The sequence below is a fragment of the Thalassophryne amazonica genome, chromosome 18 (assembly GCF_902500255.1).
Source record: "Thalassophryne amazonica chromosome 18, fThaAma1.1, whole genome shotgun sequence".
NCBI classification, from domain to species: domain Eukaryota; kingdom Metazoa; phylum Chordata; class Actinopteri; order Batrachoidiformes; family Batrachoididae; genus Thalassophryne; species Thalassophryne amazonica.
The window spans coordinates 9556232-9571194 of NC_047120.1; the positions used below are offsets into that span (position 1 = coordinate 9556232).

General features: G+C 41.5%; 1 protein-coding gene across 2 annotated transcripts in view; it reads right to left on the reverse strand.

Annotated features, from left to right (window-relative positions):
* Positions 1-5333: 5333 nt before the first annotated feature.
* LOC117530884 (ras-related C3 botulinum toxin substrate 3) overlaps positions 5334-14963 on the reverse strand; it is a 74105-nt gene continuing 64475 nt past the window's right edge. For both annotated transcript variants that reach the window (XM_034193833.1, XM_034193832.1), the window contains one exon: positions 5334-5615. In XM_034193833.1, coding sequence (XP_034049724.1) covers positions 5485-5615 — 131 coding nt within the window. In that variant the 3' untranslated portion in view covers positions 5334-5484. The remainder of the gene's footprint in view (positions 5616-14963) is intronic.

Sequence of the window (14963 nt, forward strand, 5' to 3'; positions counted from 1 at the left end):
CTCACAGACACCTAGTGCTAACATATACACTCTCACAGACATGCAGTGTTCACACAAACGCTCAAAGACACAGTGTAAACAACTACAATCACACTGTTCACACATACACACTCACACACACCTGGTGTTAACACATACATGCTCACACACACTGTTCACACATACACATGCACAAACACCCAGTGTTCACATATACACACTCACAGACATGCAGTGTTCACACATACGCTCACAGACACACAGTGTAAACAATTATGCTCACAGACACACAGTGTTCACACATACACACTCACAGACACCCAGTGTTCACACATACACGCTCACAGACATGCAAGTGTTCAAACATACACACTCACAGACACCCAGTGTTCACACATACACTCTCACAGACACCTAGTGTTAACATATATGTGCTCACAGACATGCAGTGTTCACACATACGCTCACAGACATGCAGTGTTCATGCATACACACTCATAGATGCCAAATGTTCACAAATACACACTCAGACACCCAGTGTTCACACATACACGCTCACAGACACGCAGTGTTCACACATACATGCTCACAGACAGTGTTTACACATACATACTCACAGACACTCAGTGTTAACACACACACACAGACACACAGTGTTCACACATACACGCTCACAGACACGCAGTGTTCACACATACACGCTCACAGACACCTAGTGTTAACATATACGTGCTCACAGACATGCAGTGTTAACACATACATGCTCACAGACACCCAGTGTTCACACATACATGCTCATAGACACCCAGTGTTCACACATACATGCTCACAGACAGTGTTTATACATACACACTCACAGACACTCAGTGTTAACACATCAATCAATCAATCAATTTTTTTATATAGCGCCAAATCACAACAAACAGTTGCACCAAGGCGCTTTATATTGTAAGGCAAGGCCATACAATAATTATGTAAAACCCCAACGGTCAAAACGACCCCCTGTGAGCAAGCACTTGGCTACAGTGGGAAGGAAAAACTCCCTTTTAACAGGAAGAAACCTCCAGCAGAACCAGGCTCAGAGAGGGGCAGTCTTCTGCTGGGACTGGTTGGGGCTGAGGGAGAGAACCAGGAAAAAGACATGCTGTGGAGGGGAGCAGAGATTGATCACTAATGATTAAATGCAGAGTGGTGCATACAGACCAAAAAGAGAAAGAAACAGTGCATCATGGGAACCCCCCAGCAGTCTACGTCTATAGCAGCATAACTAAGGGATGGTTCAGGGTCACCTGATCCAGCCCTAACTATAAGCTTTAGCAAAAAGGAAAGTTTTAAGCCTAATCTTAAAAGTAGAGAGGGTGTCTGTCTCCCTGATCTGAATTGGGAGCTGGTTCCACAGGAGAGGAGCATGAAAGCTGAAGGCTCTGCCTCCCATTCTACTCTTACAAACCCTAGGAACTACAAGTAAGCCTGCAGTCTTAGATCGAAGCGCTCTATTGGGGTGATATGGTACTACGAGGTCCCTAAGATAAGATGGGACCTGATTATTCAAAACCTTATAAGTAAGAAGAAGAATTTTAAATTCTATTCTAGAATTAACAGGAAGCCAATGAAGAGAGGCCAATATGGGTGAGATATGCTCTCTCCTTCTAGTCCCCATCAGTACTCTAGCTGCAGCATTTTGAATTAACTGAAGGCTTTTTAGGGAACTTTTAGGACAACCTGATAATAATGAATTACAATAGTCCAGCCTGGAGGAAATAAATGCATGAATTAGTTTTTCAGCATCACTCTGAGACAAGACCTTTCTGATTTTAGAGATATTGCGTAAATGCAAAAAAGCAGTCCTACATATTTGTTTAATATGTGCTTTGAATGACATATCCTGATCAAAAATGACTCCAAGATTTCTCACAGTATTACTAGAGGTCAGGGTAATGCCATCCAGAGTAAGGATCTGGTTAGACACCATGTTTCTAAGATTTGTGGGGCCAAGTACAATAACTTCAGTTTTATCTGAGTTTAAAAGCAGGAAATTAGAGGTCATCCATGTCTTTATGTCTGTAAGACAATCCTGCAGTTTAGCTAATTGGTGTGTGTCCTCTGGCTTCATGGATAGATAAAGCTGGGTATCATCTGCGTAACAATGAAAATTTAAGCAATACCGTCTAATAATACTGCCTAAGGGAAGTATGTATAAAGTGAATAAAATTGGTCCTAGCACAGAACCTTGTGGAACTCCATAATTAACTTTAGTCTGTGAAGAAGATTCCCCATTTACATGAACAAATTGTAATCTATTAGACAAATATGATTCAAACCACAGCAGCGCAGTGCCTTTAATACCTATGGCATGCTCTAATCTCTGTAATAAAATTTTATGGTCAACAGTATCAAAAGCAGCACTGAGGTCTAACAGAACAAGCACAGAGATGAGTCCACTGTCCGAAGCCATAAGAAGATCATTTGTAACCTTCACTAATGCTGTTTCTGTACTATGATGAATTCTAAAACCTGACTGAAACTCTTCAAATAGACCATTCCTCTGCAGATGATCAGTTAGCTGTTTTACAACTACCCTTTCAAGAATTTTTGAGAGAAAAGGAAGGTTGGAGATTGGCCTATAATTAGCTAAGATAGCTGGGTCAAGTGATGGCTTTTTAATTAATGGTTTAATTACTGCCACCTTAAAAGCCTGTGGTACATAGCCAACTAACAAAGATAGATTGATCATATTTAAGATCGAAGCATTAAATAATGGTAGGGCTTCCTTGAGCAGCCTGGTAGGAATGGGGTCTAATAAACATGTTGATGGTTTGGATGAAGTAACTAATGAAAATAACTCAGACAGAACAATCGGAGAGAAAGAGTCTAACCAAATACCGGCATCACTGAAAGCAGCCAAAGATAACGATACGTATTTGGGACGGTTATGAGTAATTTTTTCTCTAATAGTTAAAATTTTGTTAGCAAAGAAAGTCATGAAGTCATTACTAGTTAAAGTTAATGGAATACTCAGCTCAATAGAGCTCTGACTCTTTGTCAGCCTGGCTACAGTGCTGAAAAGAAACCTGGGGTTGTTCTTATTTTCTTCAATTAGTGATGAGTAGAAAGATGTCCTAGCTTTACGGAGGGCTTTTTTATAGAGCAACAGACTCTTTTTCCAGGCTAAGTGAAGATCTTCTAAATTAGTGAGACGCCATTTCCTCTCCAACTTACGGGTTATCTGCTTTAAGCTACGAGTTTGTGAGTTATACCACGGAGTCAGGCACTTCTGATTTAAAGCTCTCTTTTTTAGAGGAGCTACAGCATCCAAAGTTGTCTTCAATGAGGATGTAAAACTATTGACGAGATACTCTATCTCACTTACAGAGTTTAGGTAGCTACTCTGCACTGTGTTGGTATATGGCATTAGAGAACATAAAGAAGGAATCATATCCTTAAACCTAGTTACAACGCTTTCTGAAAGACTTCTAGTGTAATGAAACTTATTCCCCACTGCAGGGTAGTCCATCAGAGTAAATGTAAATGTTATTAAGAAATGATCAGACAGAAGGGAGTTTTCAGGGAATACTGTTAAGTCTTCTATTTCCATACCATAAGTCAGAACAAGATCTAAGATATGATTAAAGTGGTGGGTGGACTCATTTACTTTTTGAGCAAAGCCAATAGAGTCTAATAATAGATTAAATGCAGTGTTGAGGCTGTCATTCTCAGCATCTGTGTGGATGTTAAAATCGCCCACTATAATTTTCTTATCTGAGCTAAGCACTAAGTCAGACAAAAGGTCTGAAAATTCACAGAGAAACTCACAGTAACGACCAGGTGGACGATAGATAATAACAAATAAAACTGGTTTTTGGGACTTCCAATTTGGATGGACAAGACTAAGAGTCAAGCTTTCAAATGAATTAAAGCTCTGTCTGGGTTTTTGATGAATTAATAAGCTGGAGTGGAAGATTGCTGCTAATCCTCCGCCCCGGCCCGTGCTACGAGCATTCTGACAGTTAGTGTGACTCGGGGGTGTTGACTCATTTAAACTAACATATTCATCCTGCTGTAACCAGGTTTCTGTAAGGCAGAATAAATCAATATGTTGATCAATTATTATATAATTTACCAACAGGGACTTAGAAGAGAGAGACCTAATGTTTAATAGACCACATTTAACTGTTTTAGTCTGTGGTGCAGTTGAAGGTGCTATATTATTTTGCTATTTTGCTATATTATTGCTATATATTATACACACAGACACACAGTGTTCACACATACACACTGACACTCAGTGTTAACACATACACGCTGACAAACACAGTGTTCACACATACTTGCTCACAGACACACAGTGTTCACACATACACTCAGACACCAAGTGTTCACACATACACGCTCACAGACATGCAGTGTTCATGCATACACACTCATAGATGCCAAATGTTCACAAATACACACTCAGACACCCAGTGTTCACACATACACGCTCACAGACACGCAGTGTTCACACATACATGCTCACAGACAGTGTTTACACATACATACTCACAGACACTCAGTGTTAATACATACACACAGACACACAGTGTTCACACATACATGCTCACAGACAGTGTTTACACATACATACTCACAGACACTCAGTGTTAATACATACACACAGACACACAGTGTTCACACAGACACCCAGTGTTCACACATACACGCTCACAGACATGCAGTGTTCAAACATACACACTCACAGACACCCAGTGTTCACACATACACACTCACAGACACCCAGGGGTCACACATACACGCTCACAGACACCTAGTGTTAACATATACGTGCTCACAGACATGCAGTGTTAACACATACATGCTCACAGACACCCAGTGTTCACACATACATGCTCACAGACAGTGTTTATATATACACACTCACAGACACTCAGTGTTAACACATACACACAGACACACAGTGTTCACACATACACACTGACACTCAGTGTTAACACATACACGCTGACAAACACACAGTGTTCACACATACTTGCTCACAGACACACAGTGTTCACACATACACTCAGACACCAAGTGTTCACACATACACGCTCACAGACATGCAGTGTTCACACATACGCTCTCACACACAGTGTTCACACATTCATGCTCAGACACAGCGCACACATGGGTTTACATGTCCATAGACACACAGTGTTCATGCATACACTCTCACATACACACAGTGTTCACACATACACTCTCACACACAGTGTTCACGCATACATGCTCACAGACATGCAGTGTTCACACCTGCACACTCAGACACACAGTGTTCACACATTCATGCTCAGACACAGTGCACACATGGGTTTACACGCTCACAGACACCCAGTATTCACATGAACTTACATGCTAGCAGACACAGAGCGCGGACATGTGCCATTCACACTAACACGGGTTTTCACGCTCTCAGATATGCCACGGTTGTGGTTTGTGGTGATGGAGTGTGTGAGTGAGGCTTCCTGCTCAGAACACGGTGCACCTCTTTCCCCTCTTCTTGACGGGTGGAGGGCAGAGCACGGCTCGGATGGCCTCATCAAAAACCGTCTTCAGGCCTCTCTGGGTCAGAGCGGAGCACTCCAGGTACTTCACTGCTCCTGCAAGAAGACAGCATGATAGGAAGTGTAGTCGTGAGTCAGTTTCAAATCAAGCAGGTACACAGTAAATTTTTTCTGAGTAAAATTTACTCCGCTGGGATAACATTTGATCCCAGTCTAAATAGAGTATAAAACGCTCTATTCTAGAGTGAAATCAGCTCTACCGGTGTTGTCGACCAAACGCACCCTCCACTGTGCATGTGTCATTTCGGAGCTCTGAGTCTGACTCTCTACATCCAACGTGATCAAATGGATTAATGGGATTAATAACCATCAGATGACAAAGTAAAACCTCTTAAATCATTCTAAAGTCAGTTTTAAGTAGAAATGAGGCCATTTTAAGCAGAAATGATACTCTTGTGACGCTTTGAAATGACGGACACGCAGTGAATGCAACAGCTAGCAGCTCATGTAGCCGCGGTGCTCTGATTGCTTCCTCCGTCTTTTATTATAAAATAATGCTGAATTTATGCGGAAATGATTGTTGTAGAAAAGCTTCAGATATCTGTCGCGGAGAGATGACTGGCATACAGTTTGAAGCAGAATCAAGGTGATAATCGGTGAACCGCGGCTAATGATGCATGTGCAGTGAAGGCAGGGCGGACTGTTCCGTTGGTGACACCGTCTAGTCAATGCAAGTGGTTTTACTCCAATAAGAGTTGAGTTGACACTGTGTTGAGATGATTTAGCCCTGTGGTAGAGTATATTTAACTCTATTTAGACTGGACCAAATGTTATCAAAGCAACAAAACCTTTACTCAGCAAAATATCCTGTGCAGAATCAGGTCTTTATAATGAGCATGAATCAGACACCCAATGACCCAGTGAGCCATGGACCTCTGGTAACTGGGAATAGCTCAAAACCACAAAAGAAACACCAAAGAAGTCAGCGTTAGCACAGCACAGTGTTCATTAGCTGTACTTTGCTTGACCTGCAATCTAACTGCTGGTGTCAGCACTCTCAGAGTGCCCTCTAGTTTTTAAATGCTTTAACAACATAGTGCAGACTAAATGCAGGAAACCAGCAAGGAAGACAGGAAGACACTTCCTAGACGAACACCACCAGTTTAGCTTTTCGTCATAGTTAGAGAATAAAAACGGTCCCCTTCATTCCTAATTTGTCTGAAAACTAAACAAACAAAACACAACACCAACAAAACTAATAAGAAAACAAACAAAATACCAACAAAACGAATATAACTGAGGTAAAGCCTTGGACCATACATCAATGTAGGTTCATGTGAATTTTGAAGACTGCTCAGGATGTGAATTTCAACAAAATATTTACCGAAATGGGTGGGGACACGGCAATAACAACCTCATTGCAACAAAAGTCAAATAAAATTGATTCAATCAATCAACTTTTTTCTTGTATAGCGCCAAATCACAACAAACAGTTGCCCCAAGGCGCTCCACATTGCAAGGCAAGGCCATACAATAATTATGAAACACAGTCTACGTCTAAAGCAACATAACCAAGGGATGGTCCAGGGTCACCCGATCCAGCCCTAACTATAAGCCTTAGCGAAAAGGAAAGTTTTAAGCCTAATCTTAAAAGTAGAGAGGGTATCTGTCTCCCTGATCTGAATTGGGAGCTGGTTCCACAGGAGAGGAGCCTGAAAGCTGAAGGCTCTGCCTCCCATTCTACTCTTACAAACCCTAGGAACTACAAGTAAGCCCGCAGTCTGAGAGCGAAGCGCTCTAATGGGGTAATATGGTACTATGAGGTCCCTAAGATAAGATGGGACCTGATTATTCAAAACCTTATAAGTAAGAAGAAGAATTTTAAATTCTATTCTAGCATTAACAGGAAGCCAATGAAGGGAGGCCAACACGGGTGAGATATGCTCTCTCCTGCTAGTCCCCGTCAGTACTCTAGCTGCAGCATTCTGAACCAACTGAAGGCTTTTTAGGGAACTTTTAGGACAACCTGATAATAATGAATTACAATAGTCCAGCCTAGAGGAAACAAATGCATGAATTAGTTTTTCAGCATCACTCTGAGACAAGACCTTTCTGATTTTAGAGATATTGCGTAAATGCAAAAAGGCAGTCCTACATATTTGTTTAATATGCGCTTTGAATGACATATCCTGATCAAAAATAACTCCAAGATTTCTCATAGTATTACTAGAGATCAGGGAAATGCCATCCAGAGTAACGATCTGGTTAGACACCATGCTTCTAAGATTTGTGGGGCCAAGTACAATAACTTCAGTTTTATCTGAGTTTAAAAGCAGGAAATTAGAGGTCATCCATGTCTTTATGTCTGTAAGACAATCCTGCAGTTTAGCTAATTGGTGCGTATCCTCTGGCTTCATGGATAGATAAAGCTGGGTATCATCTGCGTAACAATGAAAATTTAAGCAATACCGTCTAATAATACTGCCCAAGGGAAGCATGTATAAAGTGAATAAAATTGGTCCTAGCACAGAACCTTGTGGAACTCCATAATTAACTTTAGTCTGTGAAGAAGATTCCCCATTTACATGAACAAACTGTAATCTATTAGACAAATATGATTCAAACCACCGCAGCGCAATGCCTTTAATACCTATGACATGCTCTAATCTCTGTAATAAAATTTTATGGTCAACAGTATCAAAAGCAGCACTGAGGTCCAACAGAACAAGCACAGAGATAAGTCCACTGTCCGAAGCCATAAGAAGATCATTTGTAACCTTCACTAATGCTGTTTCTGTACTATGATGAATTCTAAAACCTGACTGAAACTCTTCAAATAGACCATTCCTCTGCAGGTGATCAGTTAGCTGTTTTACAACTACCCTCTCAAGAATCTTTGAGAGAAAAGGAAGGTTGGAGATTGGCCTATAATTAGCTAAGATAGCTGGGTCAAGTGATGGCTTTTTAAGTAATGGTTTAATTACTGCCACCTTAAAGGCCTGTGGTACATAACCAACTAACAAAGATAGATTGATCATATTTAAGATTGAAGCATTAAATAATGGTAGGACTTCCTTGAGCAGCCTGGCAGGAATGGGGTCTAATAAGCATGTTGATGGTTTGGATGAAGTAACTAATGAAAATAACTCAGACAGAACAATCAGAGAGAAAGAGTCTAACCAAATACCGGCATCACTGAAAGCAGCCAAAGATAACGATACATCTTTGGGATGGTTATGAGTAATTTTTTCTCTAATAGTCAAAATTTTGTTAGCAAAGAAAGTCATGAAGTCATTACTAGTTAAAGTTAATGGAATACTCAGCTCAATAGAGCTCTGACTCTTTGTCAGCCTGGCTACAGTGCTGAAAAGAAACCTGGGGTTGTTCTTATTTTCTTCAATTAGTGATGAGTAGAAAGATGTCCTAGCTTCACGAAGGGCTTTCTTATAGAGCAACAAACTCTTTTTCCAGGCTAAGTGAAGATCTTCTAAATTAGTGAGACGCCATTTCCTCTCCAACTTACGGGTTATCTGCTTTAAGCTACGAGTTTGTGAGTTATACCACGGAGTCAGACACTTCTGATTTAAAGCTCTCTTTTTCAGAGGAGCTACAGCATCCAAAGTTGTCTTCAATGAGGATGTAAAACTATTGACAAGATACTCTAACTCCCTTACAGAGTTTAGGTAGCTACTCTGCTCTGTGTTGGTATATGACATTAGAGAACATAAAGAAGGAATCATATCCTTAAACCTAGTTACAGCGCTTTCTGAAAGACTTCTAGTGTAATGAAACTTATTCCCCACTGCAGGGTAGTCCATCAGGGTAAATGTAAATGTTATTAAAAAATGATCAGACAAAAGGGAGTTTTCAGGGAATACTGTTAAGTCTTCTATTTCCATACCATAAGTCAGAACAAGATCTAAAATATGATTAAAGTGGTGGGTGGACTCATTTACTTTTTGAGCAAAGCCGATAGAGTCTAATAATAGATTAAATGCAGTGTTGAGGCTGTCATTCTCAGCATCTGTGTGGATGTTAAAATCGCCCACTATAATTATCTTATCTGAGCTAAGCACTAAGTCAGACAAAGGGTCTGAAAATTCACAGAGAAACTCACAGTAACGACCAGGTGGACGATAGATAATAACAAATAAAACTGGTTTTTGGGACTTCCAATTTGGATGGACAAGACTAAGAGACAAGCTTTCAAATGAATTAAAGCTCTGTCTAGGTTTTTGATTAATTAATAAGCTGGAATGGAAGATTGCTGCTAATCCTCCGCCCCGGCCCGTGCTACGAGCATTCTGACAGTTAGTGTGACTCGGGGGTGTTGACTCATTTAAACTAACATATTCATCCTGCTGTAACCAAGTTTCTGTTAGGCAGAATAAATCAATACGTTGATCAATTATTATATCATTTACCAACAGGGACTTAGAAGAAAGAGACCTAATGTTTAATAGACCACATTTAACTGTTTTAGTCTGTGGTGCAATTGAAGGTGCTATATTATTTTTTCTTTTTGAATTTTTATGCTTAAATAGATTTTTGCTAGTTATTGGTGGTCTGGGAGCAGGCACCGTCTCTACGGGGATGGGGTAATAGGGGGATGGCAGGGGGAGAGAAGCTGCAGAGAGGTGTATAAGACCACAGCTCTGCCTCCTGGTCCCAACGCTAGACAGTCACAGTTTGGAGGATCCCAAAAAATTGGCCAGATTTCTAGAAATGAGAGCTGCTCCCTCTAAAGTGGGATGGATGCCGTCTCTCCTAACAAGACCAGGTTTTCCCCAGAAGCTTTGCCAATTATCAATGAAGCCCACCTCATTTTTTGGACACCACTCAGACAGCCAGCAATTCAAGGAGAACATGCGGCTAAACATGTCACTCCCGGTCTGATTGGGGAGGGGCCCAGAGAAAACAACAGAGTCCGACATTGTTTTTGCAAAGTTACACACCGATTCAATGTTAATTTTAGTGACCTCCGATTGGCGTAACCGAGTGTCATTACTGCCGACGTGAATTACAATCTTACCAAATTTACGCTTAGCCTTAGCCAGCAATTTCAAATGTCCTTCGTTGTCGCCTGCTCTGGCCCCCGGAAGACAATTGACAATGGTCGAGTGGGGAAAAACGGTTAGAGATGTGAACGGGTTGACGGTGTACACGGGGCTTCTGTTTAGGGCTACGCTTCCTCCTCACAGTCACCCAGTCAGCCTGCCTTCCCGACTGCACGGGGTCTGCCAGGGGGGAACTAACGGCGGCTAAGCTACCTTGGTCCGCACCGACTACAGGGGCCTGGCTAGCTGTAGAATTTTCCACGGTGCGGAGCCGAGCCTCCAATTCGCCCAGCCTGGCCTCCAAAGCTACGAATAAGCTGCACTTATTACATGTACCGTTACTGCTAAAAGAGGCCGAGGAATAACTAAACATTTCACACCCAGAGCAGAAAAGTACGGGAGAGACAGGAGAAGCCGCCATGCTAAAACGGCTAAGAGCTAGTAGCTACGCTAAGCTAGCGGATTCCCAAACAGGGAATCCGACACTAGACAGGCTGTGGAGCAGCACAGGTAACGCACGACAACAGTGCTAAAATAAAATAAAAATCCACTAGACAGGCTGTGGAGCAGCACAGGTAACGCACAACAACAGTGCTAAAAAATAAAATAAAATAAAAATAAAAATCCACTGGACAGGCTGTGGAGCAGCACAGGCAACGCACGACAACAGTGCTAAAACAAAATAAAAATCCACTAGACAGGCTGTGGAGCAGCACAGGTAATGCACGACAACAGTGCTAAAATAAAATAAAAATCCACTAGACAGGCTGTGGAGCAGCACAGGTAACGCACAACAACAGTGCTAAAAAATAAAATAAAATAAAAATAAAATCCACTGGACAGGCTGTGGAGCAGCACAGGCAACGCACGACAACAGTGCTAAAACAAAATAAAAATCCACTAGACAGGCTGTGGAGCAGCACAGGTAACGCACGACAACAGTGCTAAAACAAAATAGAAATCCACTAGACAGGCTGTGGAGCAGCACAGGTAACGCACAACAACAGTGCTAAAACAAAATAAAAATCCACTAGACAGGCTGTGGAGCAGCACAGGTAACGCACAACAACAGTGCTAAAACAAAATAAAAATCCACTAGACAGGCTGTGGAGCAGCACAGGTAACGCACGACAACAGTGCTAAAACAAAATAAAAATCCACTAGACAGGCTGTGGAGCAGCACAGGTAATGCACAACAACAGTGCTAAAACAAAATAAAAATCCACTGGACAGGCTGTGGAGCAGCACAGGTAACGCACAACAACAGTGCTAAAAAATAAAATAAAATAAAAATAAAAATCCACTGGACAGGCTGTGGAGCAGCACAGGTAACGCACGACAACAGTGATAAAAAAATAAATAAATAAATAAATAAAATAAAATAATAAAATAAAAATCCACTGGACAGGCTGCGGAGCAGCACAGGTAACACACGACAACAGTGGTAAAAAATAAAATAAAAATCCACTAGACAGGCTGTGGAGCAGCACAGGTAACACACAACAACAGTGCCAAAAAAAATAAAATCAAAATCAAAATCCACTGGACAGGCTGTGGAGCAGCACAGGCAACGCACGACAACAGTGCTAAAACAAAATAAAAATCCACTAGACAGGCTGTGGAGCAGCACAGGTAACGCACGACAACAGTGCTAAAATAAAATAAAAATCCACTAGACAGGCTGTGGAGCAGCACAGGTAACGCACAACAACAGTGCTAAAAAATAAAATAAAATAAAAATAAAAATCCACTGGACAGGCTGTGGAGCAGCACAGGTAACGCACAACAACAGTGCTAAAAAATAAAATAAAAATAAAAATCCACTGGACAGGCTGTGGAGCAGCACAGGCAACGCACGACAACAGTGCTAAAACAAAATAAAAATCCACTAGACAGGCTGTGGAGCAGCACAGGTAACGCACGACAACAGCGCTAAATAAAAATCCACTGGACAGGCTGTGGAGCAGCACAGGTAACGCACGACAACAGCGCCCAAAAAAATAAAATAAAAATCAAAATCCACTGGACAGGCTGTGGAGCAGCACAGGTAACGCACGACAACAGTGCTAAAAAATAAAATAAAAATCCACTGGACAGGCTGTGGAGCAGCACAGGTAACGCACGACAACAGTGCTAAAAAAAAAATAAAAAAAATAAAATAAAATAATAAAATAAAAATCCACTGGACAGGCTGCGGAGCAGCACAGGTAACACACGACAACAGTGGTAAAAAATAAAATAAAAATCCACTGGACAGGCTGTGGAGCAGCACAGGTAACACACGACAACAGTGCCAAAAAACAAAACAAAAATCCACTGAACAGGCTGTGGAGCAGCACAGGTAACACACGACAACAGTGGTAAAAAATAAAATAAAAATCCACTGGACAGGCTGTGGAACAGCACAGGTAACGCACGACAACAGTGCTAAAAAATAAAATAAAAATCCACTGAACAGGCTGTGGCGCAGCACAGGTAACACACGACAACAGTGCTAAAAATAAAATAAAAATCCACTGGACAGGCTGTGGAGCAGCACAGGTAACACACGACAACAGTGCTAAAATAAAATAAAAATCCACTAGACAGGCTGTGGAGCAGCACAGGTAACGCACGACAACAGCGCTAAATAAAAATCCACTGGACAGGCTGTGGAGCAGCACAGGTAACGCACGACAACAGCGCCCAAAAAAATAAAATCAAAATCAAAATCCACTGGACAGGCTGTGGAGCAGCACAGGTAACGCACGACAACAGTGCTAAAAAATAAAATAAAAATCCACCGGACAGGCTGTGGAGCAGCACAGGTAACGCACGACAACAGTGCTAAAAAAAAAAATAAAAAAAATAAAATAAAATAATAAAATAAAAATCCACTGGACAGGCTGCGGAGCAGCACAGGTAACACACGACAACAGTGGTAAAAAATAAAATAAAAATCCACTGGACAGGCTGTGGAGCAGCACAGGTAACACACGACAACAGTGCCAAAAAACAAAACAAAAATCCACTGAACAGGCTGTGGAGCAGCACAGGTAACACACGACAACAGTGGTAAAAAATAAAATAAAAATCCACTGGACAGGCTGTGGAACAGCACAGGTAACACACGACAACAGTGCTAAAAATAAAATAAAAATCCACTGGACAGGCTGTGGAGCAGCACAGGTAACACACGACAACAGTGCTAAAATAAAATAAAAATCCACTGGACAGGCTGTGGAGCAGCACAGGTAACGCACGACAACAGTGCTAAAAAAAAAATAAAAAAAATAAAATAAAATAATAAAATAAAAATCCACTGGACAGGCTGCGGAGCAGCACAGGTAACACACGACAACAGTGGTAAAAAATAAAATAAAAATCCACTGGACAGGCTGTGGAGCAGCACAGGTAACACACGACAACAGTGCCAAAAACAAAACAAAAATCCACTGAACAGGCTGTGGAGCAGCACAGGTAACACACGACAACAGTGGTAAAAAATAAAATAAAAATCCACTGGACAGGCTGTGGAACAGCACAGGTAACACACGACAACAGTGCTAAAAATAAAATAAAAATCCACTGGACAGGCTGTGGAGCAGCACAGGTAACACACGACAACAGTGCCAAAAAACAAAACAAAAATCCACTGAACAGGCTGTGGAGCAGCACAGGTAACGCACGACAACAGTGCTAAAAAATAAAATAAAAATCCACTGAACAGGCTGTGGCGCAGCACAGGTAACACACGACAACAGTGCTAAAAATAAAATAAAAATCCACTGGACAGGCTGTGGAGCAGCACAGGTAACACACGACAACAGTGCTAAAATAAAATAAAAATCCACTGGACAGGCTGTGGAGCAGCACAGGCAACGCACGACAACAGTGCCAAAAAACAAAACAAAAATCCACTGAACAGGCTGTGGAGCAGCACAGGTAACACACGACAACAGTGGTAAAAAATAAAATAAAAATCCACTGGACAGGCTGTGGAACAGCACAGGTAACGCACGACAACAGTGCTAAAAAATAAAATAAAAATCCACTGAACAGGCTGTGGAGCAGCACAGGTAACACACGACAACAGTGCTAAAAATAAAATAAAAATCCACTGGACAGGCTGTGGAGCAGCACAGGTAACACACGACAACAGTGGTAAAAAATAAAATAAAAATCCACTGGACAGGCTGTGGAGCAGCACAGGCAACGCACGACAACAGCGCCAAAAAATAAAATAAAAATCCACTGAACAGGCTGTGGAGCAGCACAGGTAACGCACGACAACAGTGCTAAAATAAAATAAAAATCCACTAGGCAGGCTGTGGAGCAGCACGACAACAGTGCTAAAAAATAAAATAAAAATAAAAACGAAAGCGTTAGCAAGCTAGTTAGCTTGCCA